Source organism: Acinonyx jubatus, chromosome C2, assembly GCF_027475565.1.
Source record: "Acinonyx jubatus isolate Ajub_Pintada_27869175 chromosome C2, VMU_Ajub_asm_v1.0, whole genome shotgun sequence".
Classification (NCBI taxonomy): Eukaryota; Metazoa; Chordata; class Mammalia; order Carnivora; family Felidae; genus Acinonyx; species Acinonyx jubatus.
The window spans coordinates 66,135,400-66,157,151 of NC_069384.1; the positions used below are offsets into that span (position 1 = coordinate 66,135,400).

General features: G+C 37.3%; 1 protein-coding gene across 4 annotated transcripts in view; it reads right to left on the bottom strand.

Annotated features, from left to right (window-relative positions):
* The window catches only part of POLQ (DNA polymerase theta), a 117,406-nt gene that overhangs the window by 79,840 nt on the left and 15,814 nt on the right, over nucleotides 1-21,752 (bottom strand). For all 4 annotated transcript variants that reach the window (XM_027060952.2, XM_027060953.2, XM_053220923.1 and 1 more), the window contains 5 exons: nucleotides 18,712-18,858; nucleotides 10,760-10,972; nucleotides 6,755-6,897; nucleotides 4,888-5,092; nucleotides 4,421-4,563 (listed from right to left, as the gene is read on the bottom strand). In XM_027060952.2, coding sequence (XP_026916753.2) covers nucleotides 4,421-4,563; nucleotides 4,888-5,092; nucleotides 6,755-6,897; nucleotides 10,760-10,972; nucleotides 18,712-18,858 — 851 coding nt within the window. The remainder of the gene's footprint in view (nucleotides 1-4,420; nucleotides 4,564-4,887; nucleotides 5,093-6,754; nucleotides 6,898-10,759; nucleotides 10,973-18,711; nucleotides 18,859-21,752) is intronic.

Sequence of the window (21,752 nt, forward strand, 5' to 3'; positions counted from 1 at the left end):
GACTATAGTATAGTATAAACTTATATATACTGGGAAACCAAAAAAGTCATTTGGCTCACTTACTGCATTGATTTGCTTTGTTACAGTGGTCTGGAACCAAACCTGCAATATTGCCAAGGTGTGTCTGTGTATTAAAAACTAATGAAAATAGTTATCTATGAAGGTCAGTAGAGGTACATCCTTTTGATGTACTTCTGACTTTTGAATCACATAAATGTTTTAAATATTCAAAAAATAAAATAGTATATGAAAACTACAGGTTTTATTTAACTTAAAACATAAAGGAATATTAACTTGCCACATTTTGAGCTAAGGTCAAGGCCTTTTGTTTTGAGTCTAAGTCTACTGATTAGAATTTATCACTGCTTTCTTATGTAGACCACATCCACAATACACTGAAATTCAATTTCTGTTTTGGCCAAGCGTAGCTAGATATTAAAGAGAAATGCAAAATAATCTGTGAGCAGTATCCTTCTAGTTCTTTCCCATATTGACTTTTATAACTTTTTTATAGTTTTTACAGTTGTCTCACATATTTCATTAGCAATTATTTTAATGACTTATATTCAATCTGATTTTCATGGAAGTAAACTGGCAGTCTGACCCTAGAACTGATAATCTTATCCACTGTATGATAAATGAGACAGTTTTAAGGCCGTGGCAGGTAACTTATAACACTGGCTTTGAGATTCTTCCTAGCCACATTCTCAGGCACAGAACTTTGAGCATATTATCACCCATGTATTACAATTGTTCACTAAAAGAAGAAAAAATGGCCTTGTTCTGGCATTTCCCCTCTGTTCACCTCAACACTGTTTTTTATTTAAATGCATTTCCTGATAAGCCTTCCTAATTCGATTTAACTTTGTTTTTACGATTTATTTTATTTTTTTAAAGTATTCTCTAGGCCCAACGTAGGGCTTGAACTCACAACCCCAAGATCAAGAGTTGCATGCTCTATCAAATGAGCTGGCTAGGCACCCCAACCTTCCTAATTCTCTGAGAATTTCAGTTTTATGCTCCCACCATTCACTTGCTTATCGAAATATATGTATCTGCCCCTTTCCCCCAAGCTTTATCAAAGTATAATTGACAAATGAAATTGGATATATTGAAGATGTATAATATGATGATTTGATACATGTGTTCCTGTGTAATGAATACGACAATCAAGTTAATTAACACATCCATCACCTGACACAGTTACCACTTTGTGTGTGTTTGTGGTAAGAACAGATTTACTCTCTAAACAAATTCCAAGTATACAATACAGTGTTATTAGTTATAATTACCATTTTTTACATTAGATTCCTACAACTTATCCATATTATAAGTGAAAGTTTGTACTCTTTGACCAACATCTACCTATGTTCCCCATGCCCTGGCACCAGGAAACTGCCATTTAACAATATTTCTGAGTTCAACTTTTTCAAATTCCACATGTGAGTGATATCATATTATATGTGCCTTCCTCTCTCTGGCTTACTGCACTGAACATAATACCCTCCCAGGATAATCCATGTTGTCACAAATGGCAAGATTTCCTTCTTTTTGATAGCTAAATGATGTTCCATTGTATATAGTTATAACATCCTATTCTAAGCTGATAACAACTTAACTTTGATTACATACACAAACTCCAAAATTTTACTTCTCTATCCCCTTATGTTTTAGGTCACTGATGTTACCATTTACATCTTTTATTTTGTGTATCCATTAACTCATTATTTTATGTTTTTTTTTAATATAGTAGACACGTTACATTAGTTTCAGGTATACAACTTAGTGATTTAACAAGTTTATACATTATGCTATGTTCACCACAAGTATAGTTAACATGTCTTATTATATCACTATTACAATATCATTGACTGTATTCCTTATGCTCTACATTTTATTCCTGTGACTTAATCATTCCACAACTGGAGGCCTGTGTCTTCTTCTCCTCTTCTCCCAATTTGCTCATCTCCCTACCCTACCCCCTCAGTTTGCTTTCTTTAATTAGGATCTATTTCTGCTTTTTGTTTGCTTATTCTTTTTTTATTCCATTTATGAGTGGCATCATATGATACTTGTCTTTCTCATTCTGACTTATATCACTTAGCATAATATCTTTGAGTTCACAGATTTTTTCTTTTCCTTGACTGAGTCCACTTTTGAAGCTACTAAATTTTTCACATCACCCACTGTATTCTTCAGCTCTAGGATTCATGTTTGGTTTTACTTTTTGATGGTTTCTATTTCTTTGTTGAATTTCTCATTCTGCTCATGTACTGTTTCCTAATTTTGTTTGGTTGACTATCTGTGTTTTATTGTAGTTCACTGAAATTCATTAAGAGGATTATTCTGAATTCTTGGTCAGTCAGTTCACAGATCTCCATTTGTTTAGGTTTGGTTATTGGAGCTTTACTAGTTTCTTTGGTGGTGCCATATTTCCTTGATTCTTCATTATTCTTGTATCCTTGTGTTGGTATGTGTGCATTTGAGGAAGCAGTCACTTCTTCTAGTCTTTACAGGTTTGCTTCAATAGGGAAAGATTTTCACTAGTCAGCCCAAACTAGGTTCTCAAAGGCCAACTGGTAGAGCCCACAGGAGGGTGGGCAAGGTTTGATGCCAGAGTTTCTGGTTGGGTGGGGCCACTGGCTCATCCCTGCATTCAGGCAGGACCACTCCCTGGGCTGCCTGATCAGGTGGGACTGTTAGCTGGGCTCTGCAGACAGGCATGGCCACTGGCTGGGCTCTCTGGCCAGACAGGACCAGAGACTAGACTCCTTGGATAGGTGGTGCCATTAACTGAACTTTGTGTTCAGGTGTGGCCAGAGGTTGTGCTCCATAGTTGGATGGGGCTGCAGGATGGACCCTGTGATCATGCAGGACTTCTGGCTGTGTTCTACAGTTCAGAGTCCCTGCTCCAGCAGGGCCACAAGATGAACTCTGCAGTTGGGTAGGGGTGTCGGACTGGTTACCTGCAAGGGCAGAGGTACAGGCTGGGCTCTGCAGTCAGGCCATTGCCTGGGAATCCTAGCTGGGCTTAACTGTTCACCCTGCTTTCTGGTCAAACAGGCAGCAATCTGGCACAAGTGGGTGGAGCCATTTGCTGGGCTCTCTGATTGGGCAAGGTGGCCAGGAGAGATGCAGTGCCATCACTAATCCACACACAAATCCCTGTGAGCCCTACCTCCCATATTGTTCCTCAGGTAATCTAGCCTTGCCTATTTCCCTAGTGTTCCCCATAAGGTAAGACAGAAGTGGACTTCCCAGGCAACACTCCAGAATGCTGAGGAAGCTGGATGTCAACCCCAAGCTCTCTTTTTCTCACTGGAGAAACTGTAGGCCCAGAGAATTCCTCCCAGTGTGGTACAGTGCTGGATTAGGGAGGGGCAACACTGTCAAAGTGAAACCACTGCTCTTAGCCTTCTAATGTGGCTTTTCTCAGTTTTTGTGCTCCATGAATGTGTTTCAGCCTAACTGCCAGGTTCTGGGATTTTTAGAAAGGTGTTTTCGTCTGTAAATAGTTACTAATTCATATTTCTGTTATGGAGACTAGAACCAGGGGCCTCTTATTCTGCCATCTTGCTTATGTCAGTTCCTATGACTGCTCTTAATTGACAAAATATTTTTAGCCAGGTTCTTTCCAGAGAATACAATCTCAAACCCTATTTTATTCAATTTTTATCAAAATCTTTGTTATAAGAAATAGTTATAAAAGACTATCTAATATATACAAGCCTTTAAAATTCCTTATTGCATTTATTATAGAGATTTTCTCAAGAATATAAGACCCTGAGTGTCTTGTTAGGACTAAATTTCTCTTATGCAATAAAAAGCAACATTTTTCCTAATTATTTTTTTAAAGATTTTACTTTTTTAGGTAATCTTTACACCCAACATGGGTCTCGAACTTACAACCCAGAGATCAAAAGTCACATGCTTTACTGACTGAGACAGCCAGGTACCCCTTTTCCTCATTTTTTTGGTTTTGTTTATCTTATCAATATTGAGACTAATCAAGCTTTCCTATTTGCTGTAGTTGCTAGAAAACTCAGAACCAAAGTTGGCTACAGGAACTGTACATGACTTAAAGGCATGCATGTTTATGTACAAACCTTTGAATTTTATATGATGATCTTATTTTCAATTTCCTGATATTTCATTATACTTTACTATTCTTTTATATATTGTAAAATATGTTTTTTATAAAACACCTCAAATGCTTTTTTGAAAAGTTAGAGAAAAAAGTAGACAAATAAATTAAAATGTCACTATAACATTTAGCTTATTACTTTAAAACAACTCTCTTCTTACCTGTACTCTATTTCCACCAATGCTACCCTAAAGAAGACAAACAAGATGTTCCCAAGATGTTCAGGATTCTATATAAGTATTTTCTCCCCATTTTCACAAACTTAATAGAACTTACCAGATAAACAATATGCAAATCATTCTCTAAAACAAAGCCCTTCATTGCTCTTTGGAGGTCAGCAAAAATATCTAAAGTATCAGTTGGAGAAAGTGAAGAAGACAGAGTTGCTGAACCAAGATGTGTTGGATGATACACTTTTCCTGGTTGGGGGCAGGAGAAGGGAAATAAAGTATCAAATGTTAAAGATTAAATAAAACACTGTCTTTCTGTACTCTATAATTTACGTTTTAGCCTCTGATAAATTTTACAAACAGAATTTTGTCCAATGTATGCATATTTATGAGCAGATTCTATGCTAAATGCCTGATGTTGCTAAATCCAACACTAAGTACTAAAAATGAGTTTATATAGCACTCGAAAAACCGGTTTCCTTTTATAGTGTTTGAAAAGTCAATTTCCTTTTACTAAGCAGTATAAAGTCAGCAAAGATGAAAAAGTGTATACTGTAATTAAGTCACACTTACCTTCTGTTCCATCACTAGCTTCAGTAATCTGGATGAATTCGTTTTCTAGCAGCCACATTACACAGGCTTCAATTGCTCCAAGTTGAACAGAATCTTGATTCTTCTGAATTCCCAGCTTCCCTTCTCTCATACTCGCAGCCAAAAATGTGCAAGAAGCATAAGTCTGCATATCTTGTGATGTACTTGCCATTCCACCAACTATTATCTGATATAAGAGGTTTGAAATTTTCTGTAACTTTTTAATAAGACATGCAGACCCTTATGATATAAAAGAAATGAAGTGATTTTGTTCTCTTAAAATATTCTCAGCATCTTAACGTAGAGACTTTTTATTAATTCTTCCATTATCACTCGTTATACATATAGATAACACCTAATGACAACATCAAACGTTTCCTTAAAAGTAGATACATTTTCTGGGGCGCCTGGGTGGCGCAGTCGGTTAAGCGTCCGACTTCAGCCAGGTCAGGATCTCGCGGTCCGTGAGTTCGAGCCCCGCGTCAGGCTCTGGGCTGATGGCTCAGAGCCTGGAGCCTGTTTCTGATTCTGTGACTCCCCTCTCTCTCTGCCCCTCCCCCGTTCATGCTCTGTCTCTCTCTGTCCCAAAAATAAATAAATGTTGAAAAAAAAATTAAAAAAAAAAGTAGATACATTTTCTCATAAATGAAAATAAATGAATCACTATCTATCTGAAATGTAGGAACTAACAACATAGCCTTCCTTCTGAAACATGTGGGCATATAGGAATGCTAGTATTGAATATTCCCCACCCAGAAGGGGGATGGGAATGGGTGTAGAAAAAGTGAAGTGAGTTGTGTTTTGTGGATATCATCTTCCTACAACTATATTAAATATACTAATTAAGTGTACTAATTTTCCCTTTGACTTCTTCCATTTAATACAGATTGAAAACATACTAAATCAACCTAAACAGAGCTTACTCCTTTTAATGACCCCAATGCATAGTTTTACCAAGATTTATTTAGTATTTGTGGTATTTTGGTTGTTTCCAGTTTTTTCTTATTGCCAATAGTGCCATAATAACCATTCTTGTACATTTAATTTTATGCAATTTCACAAATACATCCCTAAGTAAAACTCTTAGTTGTGAATCTACTGGCAAATGGCTATGTGTTCTGTTTTGGCATTGTTGTTGTTTTTATCTTAGTGGATATGTCCAAGTTGCCCTCCCAAAAGAGTTTCAGCAGTATATGAGAATGCCTACTTTCTATATCCTTACCAACCCTATGTTATCAGTTACTCTCCTTTTTTTGTGTGTTTTCGTTTTTGTTTTCAAATGGAGAGCGAAAGGGGAGAAAAAAAGTATGAGCACAGGTACCAGACCCCCTAGCACCAGTACTGAAGCCAAGAGCAAGGCATGCTGGTATATGAACAGAAAAATTTCTGGATGAATACACAAAACACTTAAAAGGAGATTCGTTACCTTTGAGGACCCAGAATAGAAAGTTTTATTTTTCACTTTAGATCTTTCCATGTTGTTTGAAACTTCTAATCATGTCTATTTGTAATTTGATTTTATTTTAATGTCAATAGGTATTATCTGTATGTAAGAACTATGGTCCATTTTTGTCACCTTTTTTAAAAATTCAAAAAATAATAAAGTATACCTAAAAAAGAAAAAGAATCATCTGGCATTTGGGTTTTAATCCACTGTTCTGAAATATGCTGACATAGCACTAGCTGTATTAAACTCCAGGAAATAACTATATAAAATAGAAGACATTCAGACTTGGGAACACTATAAACAATCTCACAATGAAACACAAAGCTAAGATTTTTCTTCACATCATTAAGTATTCATATTATAGGCTTCAAAGAGCAAATAATTTAGTGAACTCTTCCTTACCTCCAGAATAGCTCTTATCATGCTTGCAGTTACTTCTTCTCCTTCTCGTCTTTGCAAACAGCTACGAACAGGTTTTAGAGATCCCTGAAGTAGAGCTATGCCTTTTGATTTCTCAGAGTTCTTACAAACTAAGATACTCTCACCTATAACCAAAAAAATGCACATTTGCAAAACCCCAACATATTTCCATAAGATACCTGCCAAAGAGAATTTAAGTTGTCTTATTTAAAAAGAAGGTAATAGATGATAGCGGTTATTATGATCATAAAATTATTGCTGATGCTTTCATTTTCTGAATTTTGGATTGAAGGGGATCAGAATATGCCATACCAAAACATGCCACTTTGGCATAAGGATTATTTTGACCTGAAGGCACTTAGGAAGTAGCAAACACAGTAAGAGCTCCTGGCCCTCACCCTGTTTGCCTAGATGTTAAGACATAAATTTCTCTTTGTGAAGGTGTTCCACTTATCACTTATCACTGGATGCAGAAAGGCAGCACCAGATGGGTCTGCATAAACCTTAATAAATAATCCTTAACTTCTGTTAGTTTCCAGTATATATTTACTTTCCCACAATTTACCACTTCTAGAAACTCAAACCCCTTTTCCTTGGTCTTGTCACTTCACAATTCTATTACCTTTTGTTAAAAGGGTATAAAGCCCCTAACATCTAACTGCTTCTTTGGGTCTTTACTGGTTCTCTATGAAGTCCTCTGTGTATGCAAAAAATTAAAATATTAATATCAAATAAAATATGTATGCCTTTTCTCCTGTTAATCTGCCATCTGTCAGTCTAATTTGCAGGCACTAGCCATAGAAGCTAAGCAGGCACAGGAAAAGTTTCTTTCCTTCCACATAGGAGCAACTGTTTTTACTGAATAATTAAGTATATAATAATAATAATAGAGGTATTTTGAAAATCATAAAGGAAAATGCAAATGCAAATTATTACTGGTTACATATGAAAACACAAATTCAAAAATATTTACAGAAACCTAGAAATTACATTATAACTCACTAATCAAAAGCTTTAGGTTACTGTGACAATCAAATGAATAAAAATGTGATAGCACTTATACATTATAAACATATATAAAGGTACAATTTATACAAACAAACTTATTATGGTAATTAAGACTAGAAAAAAAGATAATTTTTTTTTCAAAAATGAATCCAATAGTAGGGGAAAGGAAGCAAGTAGATGTGTAAGGGGGAAAATGAAGGCAACTTGCATTAGAGAAAACTAAAAATGGCATTGTGGTGGAGTATATTAATCATTCTAGGGAGAGAGAAGACTTTCCTAAAGCTGATTGCTAAACTGAGAACCAAGATAAGATAAAGATAAAGGACTATAAACTTGATGACTGTTGTTGTTTATCCTAGATATAATTACAAAAAGATAGATGCCATCAAACAAAACAATAGCAGCAACAAAAACAGCTGGATAAAATGCATCACCTGGCTCTTATAAACACTACAAAATAGCCCAACTTAAGATAAAAAATTATCTACAAAATGGATCAACTAGCATTAGTGGCAAATACAAAAAGCCACTTTGGGCTATTCAAACTACTTTCAGCTTTTAATTCTTCAGCAAGATGGACAACCCTTTTTCAAAGTGAGCAAGATTTATGAAAATTAATGCCAATATATACAGTCCAGGTCCCTGCTCCCATCTGTCTGAGGAGGTTGTATCCATACCACAATAGACAAGTCAATTAGAATCAAATCAATTATTACTATTTGACTTGTAAATCACTATTTTTGCACAAAGTACCAACCTCTTATACTGGAAGGTTCCAAGAAATCCACAGAAAGATTAAAATGTTATCTAAATAAAACACCATTAACTGTCTAGGAACATTAACATAATTTATAAAATGTAAAGAAGTTATAAAGATGCTACATAATCTAAAAAGCATGACCAAGTATGCATATCTTCATAATTGATATGAAACACTATATTCACACATTCTCCACTTGCTGGAAGTTCTGAGCAAGCATATGTCATCCTGAAATGGAGCATTATGCAAAGTCAAAACTTCAGAAGTTTCCAAGACCTCAAAAACAAAGTTGCTGTGGTATATTTTAGTTTTGTTTAAATGTTAATCTGATTTAAGGCTTGATAATTTGGCCAGGGTACCAACTTTCCAATTATTCTTCCCTATAAGAAAGAGAAGTATAAGCTAAGAATATAGCAGGGCAAATAAAATCTCCTTATCTTCTATATCACCTTAAAGACCCTCTGACCCTAAAAGAAGAGTAGCTGTGTAAAATGAACTTAGACTCCACCCTCCAGAGTTTGAGCCTACTAAGAAATTAGAGTTGGAAGGAAGGGCAGAGGGAAGAGCAAATAGGAATAGGAAGGGAGTGTTTTTGTCTCTTCCCCCAACCTTTTCTAAACACATGTAATCTGCACATTTTATAGGTAAAGTAAGAGACAGAGCAGGATAAACTTCTTTGATGCCTATAATAGGGGAAATCCAAGGAGTTGGACGTTTTTTTTAATCATTAGAATTTTTAGGGCTTAAAAGAGAGGCAGGCCAATGGCCCTTCAGGGATTACAGACAGAGAAGTCATTTGTTACTGGGGCTGAGACACATAGCCATTCTCTCATTTTTCCTTTAATAAAACTCCTACATGTTGGATGGGCACATGGCCACACAGCTAAAGGTTATATTTCCCAGCCTCTCTTGCAGTTGGGAAATGTAACCATGTGACTAAGTTCTGGCCGACTGGATGTGAGGAGAAATACTTAGTGCAACTTCTGAGAAGTGCCCTTAAGGGACAAGTTGTGTCCTTTATTTCCTCATCGCCCCTTCCTGATGGTTGAAATGCAGATGTGATGACAGACAAATCAAGTTATTCTAATAGTCACTTCCTTGGTATACTACCCAGTTTTTTGCACCCAGACTATCCCACTTATTTTCCCATTAAGACTTTCCCTTTTCTCCTGGATATCCTAATGTTCTTCAGCAACCATAGACCTATTTTTTTACATACAGTATAGTACTAGTCAATAAAATACATCCTAGAGAAGAAAGATGAGATGACAGAGAACTTCCTCCCAAAGCTCTTTAATGTTGTAAGACTTATAACAATTTTGTCACACCCATAATTATCTACCAGGTTAGTAATAACATTTGCTGCTACCTCAATATTTAATTCAAACAAGACTCTTCCTCATTGCTTAAGACAAAACTTCTGCTTGGTTTCTGTTAATGTTACCATGACTTGCTGACAGAAGAAACTAAAAAGGTGTTTTCAGAACAAGCACCATTTTAGAGAGAAAATAATGGTATGTGAAATTCCTATTCCTAAATGTAAGAGTAGGGACGCCTGGGTGGCGCAGTCGGTGAAGCGTCCGACTTCAGCCAGGTCACGATCTCGCGGTCCGTGAGTTCGAGCCCCGCATCAGGCTCTGGGCTGATGGCTCAGAGCCTGGAGCCTGTTTCCGATTCTGTGTCTCCCTCTCTCTCTGCCCCTCCCCCATTCATGCTCTGTCTCTCTCTGTCCCAAAAATAAATAAACGTTTAAATAAATAAATAAATAAATGAATGAATGAATGAATGAATGAATGTAAGAGTACTTTCCAGGTCTCCGTATCCCTCCTTTGAAGTCTTAGGTCAGTCACCTAAGCAGAACTAAAACCCCATGAAAATTACTCCCTTCATTAGCACTAAATAGATTGTACTGGAAATTAAAAATCATCTTCTAGCTAATATGATAAATCATTTTGATTAGAATAATACTGAATCATTTCACCGTATATAAAAGAAAATCTTAATTTTACATTAAGAGAAAATCAATGGCTAATGATATATGAAAATTATAATTTACACTCATTATAAATATTAAGTAAATCAAAAACATGACATTAGTGCTTTGGATAACAAAGAAATACAGCATGATGAGAAATCAATTGGCAGGCATCAGTCAGATTTCAAGTAGACTGACACTGTCCTTCACCAATGCTATTACAATTAAAATCAAACTCACTTACCTACTGTGTCTACCCCTTTCCTGCCAGCACGACCAACCATCTGCTTATAAGTAAGAATATCTAGAGGTCGACCACTGAAAATCGGAGTCCGAATAATTACACGACGTGCTGGTAAATTCACCCCAGATGAAAGAGTAGAAGTTGCTGCCAAAACCCGAATCTGACCTTGACGGAAGGCTCCTTCAATGATATCCCTCTCCTCAAAAGTAAGACCTAACAAAAGGAAGTTACAATAACATATATTGATGAATATATGAAATAATGAATATAATGAAAATACTGTACTTGATTACTTACAAATGGATCTGGGAATCTACTAGAAACTTCTAAAGATTTTTACAAGCTATTGTTACAACCATAAACAACATCTTTATGTCACCACGGTCTATCTTTAAGAGTATAATCTGCCTCCCCTAGTATATTTTTTTTTAAATATGAAATTTATTGTTAAATTGGTTTCCATACAACACCCAGTGCTCATCCCAACAGGTGCCCTCCTCAATACACATCTCCCACCCCTCATTAACCCTCAGTTTGTCCTCAGTTTTTAAGAGTCTCTTATGCTTTGGCTCTCTCCTTCTCTAACCTCTTTTTTTTTTTCCTTCCCCTCCTCCATGGTCTTCTGTTAAGTTTCTCAGGATCCACATGAAAGTGAAAACATATGATATCTGTCTTTCTCTGTATGGCTTATTTCCCTTAGCATAACACTCTCCAGTTCCATCCACGTTGCTACAAAAGGCCATATTTCATTCTTTCTCATTGCCACATAGTATTCCATTGTGTATATAAACCACAATTTCTTTATTCATTCATCAGTTGATGGACATTTAGGCTCTTTCCATAATTTGGCTATTGTTGAAAGTGCTGCTATAAACATTGGGGTACAAGTGCCCTGATGCATCAGCACTCCTGTATCCCTTGGGTAAATTGCTAGCAGTGCTATTGCTGGGTCATAGGGTAGGTCTATTTTTAATTTTCTGAGGAACCTCCACACTGTTTTCCAGAGTGGCTGCACCAGTTTGCATTCCCACCAACAGTACAAGAGGGTTCCCGTTTCTCCACATCCTTGCCAGCATCTATAGTCTCCTGATTTGTTCATTTTAGCCACTCTGACTGGCGTGAGGTGGTATCTGAGTGTGGTTTTGATTTGTATCTCCCTGATGAGGAGCGACATTGAGCATCTTTTCATATGCCTGCTGGCCATCTGGATGTCTTCTTTAGAGAAGTGTCAGTTCATGTTTTCTGCCCATTTCTTCACCAGATTATTTGTTTTTCGGGTGTGGAGGTTGGTGAGTTCTTTATAGATTTTGGATACTAGCCCTTTGTCTGATATGTCATTTACAAATATCTTTTCCCATTCTGTTGGTTGCATTTTAGTTTTGTTGATTGTTTCCTTTGCAGTGCAGAAGTTATCTTCATGAGGTCCCAATAGTTCATTTTTGCTTTTAATTCCCTTGCCTTTGGGGATGTGTCAAGTAAGAAATTGCTGTGGCTGAGGTCAGAGAGGTTTTTTCCTGCTTTCTCCTCTAGGGTTTTGATGGTTTCCTGTCCCACATTCAGGTCCTTTATCCATTTTAAGTTTATTTTTGTGAATGGTGTGAGAAACTGGTCTAGTTTCAATCTTCTGCATGTTGCTGTCCAGTTCTCCCAGCACCATTTGTTAAAGAGACTGTCTTTTTTCCATTGGATGTTCTTTCCTGCTTTGTCAAAGATGAGTTGGCCATACTTTTGTGGGTCCAGCTCTGGGGTTTCTATTCTATTCCATTGGTCCATGTGTCTGTTTTTGTGCCAATACCATGCTGTCTTGATGATGACAGCTTTGTAGTAGAGGCTACAGTCTGGGATTGTGATGCCTCCTGCTTTGGTCTTCTTCTTCAAAATTACTCTGGCTATTCGGGGCCTTTGTGGTTCCATACAAATTTTAGGATTACTTGTTCTAGCTTCAAGAAGAATGCTGGTGCAATTTTGATTGGGATTGCATTGAATGTGTAGAAAGCTTTGGGTAGAATTGACATTTTGACAATATTTATTCTTCCAATCCATGAGCATGGAAAGTTTTTCCATTTCTTTATATCTTCTTCAATTACCTTCATAAGCTTTCTATAGTTTTCAGCATACAGATCTTTTACATATTTGGTTAGGTTTATTCCTAGGTATTTTATGCTTGTTGGTGCAATTGTGAATGGGATCAGTTTATTTGTCTTTCTGTTGTTTCATTATTAGTGTATAAGAATGCAACTGATTTCTGTACATTGATTTTGTATCCTGCAACTTTGCTGAATTCATGTATCAGTTCTAACAGACTTTTGGTGAAGTCTATCTGGTTTTCCATGTAAAATATCATGTCATCTGCAAAAAGTGAAAGCTTGACTTCTTCATTGCCAATTTGATGCCTTTGATTTCCTTTTGTTGTCTAATTGCTGATGCTAGCACCTCCAACACTATGTTAAACAACAGCAGTGAGAGTGGACATCTCTGTCATGTTCCTGATCTCAGGGAGAAAGCTGTCAGTTTTTCCCCATAGAGGATGATATTAGCTGTGGGCTTTACATAAATGGCTTTTTTGATGTTTAAGTATGTTCCTTCTATCCCGACTTTCTCGAGGGTTTTTATTAAGAAACGATGCTGAATTTTGTCAAATGCTTTTTCTGCATCGATTGACAGGATCATATGGTTCTTATCTTTTCTTTCATTAATGTGATGTATCACATTGATTGACTTGCGAATGTTGAACCAGCCCTACAGCCCAGGAATGAATCCCACTTGATCATGGTGTATAATTCTTTTTATATGCTGTTGAATTCAATTTGCTAGTATCTTATTGAGAATTTTTGCATCCATCCATCATCATCATCATCAGGGATATTGGCCTGTAGTTCTCTTTTTTTGCTGGGTCTCTGTCTGGTTTAGGAATCAAAGTACTGCTGGCCTCATAGAATGAGTCTGGAAGTTGTCCTTCCCTTTCTAGTTTTTGGAATAGCTTCAGAAGGATAGGTATTATCTCTGCTTTAAATGTCTGGTAGAATTCCCCTGGGAAGCCATCTGGTCCTGGACTCTTACTTGTTGGGAGATTTTTGATAACTGATTCAATTTCTTTGCTGGTTATGGGTCTGTTCAAGTTTTCTATTTTTTCCTGATTGAGTTTTGGAAGTGTGTGGGTGTTTAGGAATTTGTCCATTTCATCCAGGTTGTCCAGTTTGTTGGCATATAATTTTTTATAGTATTCCCTGATAATTGCTTGTATTTCTGAGGGACTGGTTGTAATAATTCCATTTTCATTCATGATTTTATCCATTTGGGCCATCTCCCTTTTCTTTTTGAGAAGCCTGGCTAGAGGTTTATCAATTTTGTTTATTTTTTAAAAAAACCAACTCTTGGTTTCATTGATCTGCTCTACAGTTCTTTTAGATTCTATATTGTTTATTTTGGCTCTGATCTTTATTATTTCTCTTCTTCTGCTGGGTTTGGGTGTCTTTGCCGTTCTGCTTCTATTTCCTTTAGGTGTGCTGCTAAGATTTTGTAATTGGGTTTTTTTGTTTCTTGAGATAGGCCTGGATTGCAATGTATTTTCCTCTCGGGACTGCTTTTGCTGCATCCCAAAGCGTTTGGATTGTTGTATTTTCATTTTCATTTGTTTCCATATATTTTTTAATTTTTTCTCTAATTGCCTGGTTGACTCATTCATTCTTTAGTAGGATGTTCTTTAACCTCCATGCTTTTGGAGGTTTTCCAGACTTTTTCCTGTGGTTGATTTCAAGCTTCATAGCATTGTGGTCTGAAAATATGCATGGTATGATCTCAATTCTTTTATACTTAAGAAGGGCTGTTTGTGACCCAATATGTGATCTGTCTTGGAGAATGTTCCATGTGCACTCGAGAAGAAAGTATATTCTGTTGCTTTGGGATACAGAGTTCTCAATATATCTGTCAAGTCCATCTGATGCAATGTATCATTCAGGACCCTTGTTTCTTTATTGATCCTGTGTCTAGATGATCTATCCATTGTTGTAAGTGAAGTATTAAAGTCCCCTGCAATTACCACATTCTTATCAATAAAGTTGCTTATGTTTGTGAGTAATTGTTTTATATATTTGGGGGCTCCCGTATTCGGCGCATAGACATTTATAATTGTTAGCTCTTCCTGATGGATAGACCCTGTGATTATTATATAATGCTCTTCTTCATCTCTTGTTACAGCCTTTAATTTAAAGTGTAGCTTGTCTGATATAAGTATGGCTATTCCAGCTTTCTTCTGACTTCCAGTAGCATGATAGATAGTTCTCTATCCCCTCACTTTCAATCTGAAGGTGTCCTCAGGTCTAAAACGAGTCTCTTGTAAACAGCAAATAGAAGGGTCTTGTTTTTTTATCCATTCCATTACCCTATGTCTTTTGATTGGAACATTTAGTCCATTTACATTCAGTGTTATTATAGAAAGATACGGGTTTAGAGTCATTGTGATGTCTGTAGGTTTCATGCTTGTAGTGATGTCTCTGGTCCTTTGTGGTCCTTGCAACATTTCACTCACAGAATCCCCCTTAGGATCTCTTTGTAGGGCTGGTTTAGTGGTGATGAATTCCTTCAGTTTTTGTTTGTTTGGGAAGACCTTTATCTCTCCTTCTATTCTGAATGACAGACTTGCTGAATAAAGGATTCTTGGCTGCATATTTTTCTGTTCATCACATTGAAGATTTCCTGCCATTCCTTTCTGGCTTGCCAAGTTTCAGTAGATAGATCTGTCACTAATCTTATCAGTCTCCCTTTATATGTTAGAGTGTGTTTATCCCTAGCTGCTTTCAGAATTTTCTCTTTATCCTTGTATTTTGCCAGTTTCACTATGCTATGTCCTGCAGAAGATTGATTCAAGTTACGTCTGAAGGGAGTTCTCTGTGCCTCTTGGATTTCAATGCCTTTTTCCTTCCCCAGATCAGGGAAGTTCTCAGCTATGATTTGTTCAAGTACACCTTCAGCCCCTTTCTTTTTCTCTTCCTCCTCTGGAATTCCTATTATGCAGCTATTGTTGTGTTTCATTGCATCATTCAGTTCTCTAATTCTCCCCTCATACTCCTGGATTTTTTTTTTATCTCTCTTTTTCTCAGCTTCTTCTTTTTCCATAATTTTAACTTCTAATTCACCTATTCTCTCCTCTGCCTCTTCAACCTGAGCTATGGTCACCTCCATTTTATTTTACACTTCATTTATAGCATTTTTTAGCTCCTCCTGTTTCTTAGTCCCTTGATCTCTGTAGCAATAGATTCTCTGCCGTCCTCTATACTTTTTTTCAAGCCTAGTGATTAATTTTATGACTATTATTTTAAATTCATGTCCGGGGCACCTGGGTGGCGCAGTCGGTTAAGCGTCCGACTTCAGCCAGGTCACGATCTCGTGGTCCGTGAGTTCGAGCCCCGCGTCAGGCTCTGGGCTGATGGCTCGGAGCCTGGAGCCTGTTTCCGATTCTGTGTCTCCCTCTCTCTCTGCCCCTCCCCCATTCATGCTCTGTCTCTCTCTGTCCCAAAAACAAATAAAAACGTTGAAAAAAAAAATTTTAAATTCATGTTCTGTTATATTGCTTAAATCATTTTTGATCAATTCGTTAGCTGTTGCTACTTCCTGGAGTTTCTTTTGAGGAGAAATCTTCCGTTTCATCATTTTGGATAGTCCCTGGAGTGGCGGGGAACTGCAGGGCACTTCCCTTGTGCTGTCTAGAATAACTTGTGTTGGTGGGCAGGGCCGCAGTCAGACCTGATGTCTGTCCCCAGCCCACAGCTTGGGCCACAGTCAGACTGGTGTGTACCTTATCTTCCCCTCTCCCAGGGGCAGGACTCACTGTGGAGTGGTGTGGCCCCTGTGGGGGCTACTTGCACACTGCCAGGCTTGTGGTGCTGCTTCTATGGGATCTGGAGTATTAGCCGAGGTGGATCCGCAAGGTGCACAGGGGCAGGAGGGGCAGGCTTAGCTCGCTTTGCCATGGGTGGTCCCCTGAGGAAGGGGCCCTGCAGCACCGGGAGGGAGGCAGGCAGACCTGTCGGAGGGATGGATCCACAGAAGCACAGCGTTGGGTGTTTGTGCGGTGCAAGCAAGTTCGGTGACAGAAACTGGTTCCCTTTGGGATTTTGGCTGGGGGATGGGAGAGGGAGATGATGCTGGCCAGTGCCTTTGTTCCCCGCCGAGCTGAGGTCTGTCTTCTGCAGCTCAACACCTCTCCCTCCTGTTGTCCTCTCGCCCTCCCGCTCTCTGAGCAGAGCTGTTGACTTATAACATTCCAGATATTAAGTCCTGCTGGCTGTCAGAACTCACGCAGTCTGGCCCCTCCACTTTTACAAGCCAGACTCGGGGCTCTGCCTTGCCAGGTGGGCTGCCCCTCCACCCCACCGGCTCCCTCCCGCCAGTCCATGTAGTGCTCACCGCCCCTCCGCCCTTCCTACCCTCTTCCATGGGCCTCTTGTCTACTTGGCTCTGGAGAATCCATTCTGCTAGACGTCTGGCAGTTTTCTGGGTTATTTAGGCAGATGTGGGTGGAATCTAAGTGATCAGCAGGACACGGTGAGCCCAGCATCCTCCTACGCTGCCATCTTCTCCTGCATTCCCCTCTAGTATACTTCTATCTCATCTTCTAGACCAGGGTAGGCAAACTTTTTCTGTATATATTTTAGGCTTTGCAAGACAGATGGTCTGTGCCAACCCTACCACCGTCAAATGAAAGCAGCCACAGAACAAATGAGCATGACTGTGTTCCAATACAACTTTACAAAAATAAATGGTGTGCTGGATTTGACCAGCAGACTGCAGTTTGTTGACCTCTGTTCTAGAAAATGAACTCACTGAGCATAGAGACATTGCTTATGCATCACACTATCTTCAGGGTCTATCCAACACAGTGGTCAGGCACAGTTTTGACATAAATAAATGCTAAAGAATATATATACAAGTAAATGAAAAAAGTATATACAATATATGCTTATCTAGATTATTTTTAATTTTATTTAAAAAATCAAAAGGATTGGGTGCTTGGGTGGCTCAGTCAGTTGAGCGTCAGACTTCGGCTCAGGTCAAGAGTTCACTGTTCATGAGTTCAAGCCCCGTGTTGGGCTCTGTGCTATAGTTCAGAGCCTGCAGCCTACTTCCAATTCTATGTCTCCCTCTCTCTCTACCCCTCCCTTGCTCACACTCTGTCCCCCTCTCTCTCTCAAAAAAAAAAAAATAATAATAATAATTTAAAAAATATTAAAAAGATTGAGGTTCTAGTTTATAAATTAAGTAGTGGGTCCACAGGTATTCATTTTATTAATATGCATAAGTTATATATAATAAAAATATCCTGTATGCTTATATATACACATATATTTTAAAATTTATTTATGTACATGTAATGAAAATTTTAAATAAATTGAAAAGGTTAAATTCCTAATTTTAGGAACTATATATTCTTAATCATATTCTTAGTACATATAATCATGGACAAACCACTCTCTGAAAGAAGTTTTTAGTTCAGTGACTGTATAATCCTTGCAATTTTGACCTGTTTTATTTTTAAACACTTCTAGTGCTCTCAAAATACAATATGACAATTTCTAAAATTAATTTGATTTTGATATATTTGTAAGTATATTTCAATACCCCTTAAGATAAAAGGAAACACTCAGAGTAGCATAAAATTAGGGTAGCAAATACCTGTCTAACCTAAATTTTAAGAAAACAAAATGTAGAAAGGTAACAATTATAGAATTCACTTCTCCAAGGGAACAAAAAAGCCTTTATGTAGTTTTATATACTATGCAGATAAGTAAACTAAACATGTTTTATTCTTGTTTAATCTTAATCACACAATTTCTTAAAATGAAATCTAAGAGTATTAGACTGACAAGAAATCAAATGCACACAAATATAAACGTGAAGGAATTATGAAGATATCTGGAGGGGGCTTCTTAATAACAGATTACAAATATGGATACCTGCATGATGAAATGCTACTCCCCAAGGTATAGTTTTTTGTAATACAGAGTCCAGTCCTGAAGGTGAACGTTTTAACTGATCCATCACTTCTAGGAGACTCTTTTGTTCCAGTACCACCGGTGGAAGTTCAGATGATCTTACCAATCCTGTCACAGAAAAATTATCAACACTGTTCACCTCTGGATAGACCTCCTTAAGTGCTATCTGCCTAAGTCAGGACAGAGCTAAATATCAGGGCAATGGTTCTAAAATTACAATATATAATAATTAGCTGAACATCTTTTAAAAATACTGATGGCTGGCTCTCATTCCTGGCCATTGAGATGTAATAGGATGCAACCTGGACATAAGGAATTTTTAAATCTCCCAGATGATTCTAATGTGCACCAAAGTTTAGAAAGCACTGTAGTAGAGTGAGACCAAGTCCACAAGAAGGGACAAAGGACCCAGCTAAGGAAGGAGAGGATTACAGATACTACCACTCAGAGCCTAAAAATCAAAATCCTTACTCATCAGTATACTCTCACACAATAGGCATCCTTGAGTCTCAAGTAGGAGCCCAAGAAATGGCATTCCAAATAGGAAATGGTCATAGAGGAGATGATGGGAGAGAGAGAAAACAAACTTAACAGAACGCCAATAGACTTAATACTGACCAATAATAATTCTAGATTCTCCACTTATAATTCTAGTAATGACAGCCTTTAAATTCTCTGAAAATCATTTTATATACCAGTTTTTGCAAGGATGTGGATCACCTTGTGCATAATTGCCTCCATGCAAAAGTCAGATATATTAAATGGCAAAACAGAAAATTCAGCGGACCATTTGGTATAGGTATAGGTATATAAAATCTAGTTTTAAATAACTGTAAGTGTTTGTATATGGTAGACAATACTCAGAAATGTCATTTTCTTTGTGAGAGGCGCTAAGCCTTTGAAACCAGCATTACTTGATATCAGACTAAATGTCTTGTTTGAATAAAAAGACTGAAAGGAAGGATGAATAAAAAGCAAATATAGAATGTCCCCCTAAAGGTTCAGAAAAATGGAGGTGCCAATGCTCAATAAAAATGATTAAAATGTGTGCAAAAAAAAACCAAAAATCCTTGCTCAAAGTGTGTCCCACCAACCAGCAGTATCAGAACCACCTAGGAACCTATTTCTGTGTGACAATTTTTCTAGCCTATTTGCCACTAATGTGATAATTAATCACACATTACCTTCTGTTTTTGTCTCTCTGTGTAACCTGCTCCCTTATTAAGTAAGACCTCAACTTTTTTAGGTGTAGGAACTATGTTTTCTTTAAAGAATCTCCCAAACTTTTGGATTTCTGAACTAGCAAATTTCTCATAAGATATATTTTTAATATAGCTTCTATTTCCTAATTTAAAAAATATTTTAGGTAAACTTTTCTTAAAATTTTAAAGACTCAGAGGGGCGCCTGGGTGGCTCAGTTGGCTGGGCGTCCAACTTCAGCTCAGGACATGATCTCGTGGTCCGTGAGTTCGAGCCCCACATTGGGCTCCATGCTGACAGCTCAGAGCGTGGAGCCTGCTTTGGATTCTGTGTCTCCCTTTCTCTGGCCCTCCCCCGCTCACACTCTGTCTCACTCTCTCTCTCAAAAATAAATAAACATTAAAAAAAAATTGGGGGGCACTGGGTGGCTCAGTCGGTGGAGCATCCGACTTTGGCTCCGGTCATGATCTCACAGCTTGTGAGTTCAAGCCCCACATTGGGCTCTGTGCTGACAGCTCAGAGCCTGGAACCTGCTTTGGATTCGTGTCTCCCTCTCTCCCTGCCCCTAACCCACTCACATTCTGTTTCTGTCTCTCTCAAAAATAAATAAACATTTTAAAAAAATGTTTTTTTTTATTAAAAAAATTTTTTAAAGACTCAGAGAGGCTTGTCAATGTTTTATTATGCTAAGTACAATTAAACATTTTTTTAAAACTACCATTGATTGATACCTTTATTTCCAAAGAAAAGTCATCTTAACATAAAAGAAATTAGTAGGGATAATTTCAGAATTTAAACTTCAGCTTTATAAAAAATGTGCTGCCTTGTCTTTACTTTTCTAGTGAAAAGTTCATCATAGCCCAGGCTCCAATTTAAGCACCAGGATTTGGGAACCCTTGTGATAAATCAAAATGACAGAATCTCAAGCAAAGAAGGTAATAATAATATTTCTATCAAAGGAATTTAAGTTATTATGGTACAACATAAAGAATATAAATGGCATAGTATAGGAAACATCAATTAGGAGGGAAATAAAAGCAGTATTATAATGTTGGGCTGGAGTCTTCCCAAAATAAACTTCAAGCAAAGTTTACTTATTAGATCTAAGCTTGAGGTATCTATCACCTATCCTCATGACTGCAGTAGCATAATGAATTCATAAAATATCCTAATATTCTGTGACCAGAACTGGTTGGTCTCTGTCTTCTCTACACCTATCTTGGACCCCAAGGGACCCCAGGTTAGCAAAAGTGGTGAGGGAACAGGGCTCATCCTAGAATCAGTAAAATATATACTAATGGTCATAGCTATACACTAAATTATTACTCAGCAATAAAAAAGAATCAGTTTGATAGATTTAACAACCTGGATGAATCTTAAAAATACCGTGCTAAAAGAAGCCAAACATAAAACACACATACATACTATGTAATTTCATTTATATGAAATTATTAGAAAAGTCACAACTAATCTAGAGAAACAGAAAGCAGATCAGAGGTTGCCTGGGGCTAAGAATAGAGAGGAGATTGATAGCTAAAGAGCAAAGATTACATTTTAGGATAAAATGTTCTATATGTTCATTAGAGTAGGGATTAAACAAATGTATATAATTGTTAAAATTCATTAAATTATATAATTCAAATGGGTACATTGTATTGTGTATAAATTAAACCTCAATAAAGCTGATTTTAAAATACATATGTGTTTATATACATACATATGTATATGTGTGTGATTCTTTCTTAGAGTTTGGAAATATAAAGAGAGAGATGTCTGATTTCTCCAGAAAAATGTGTATATGA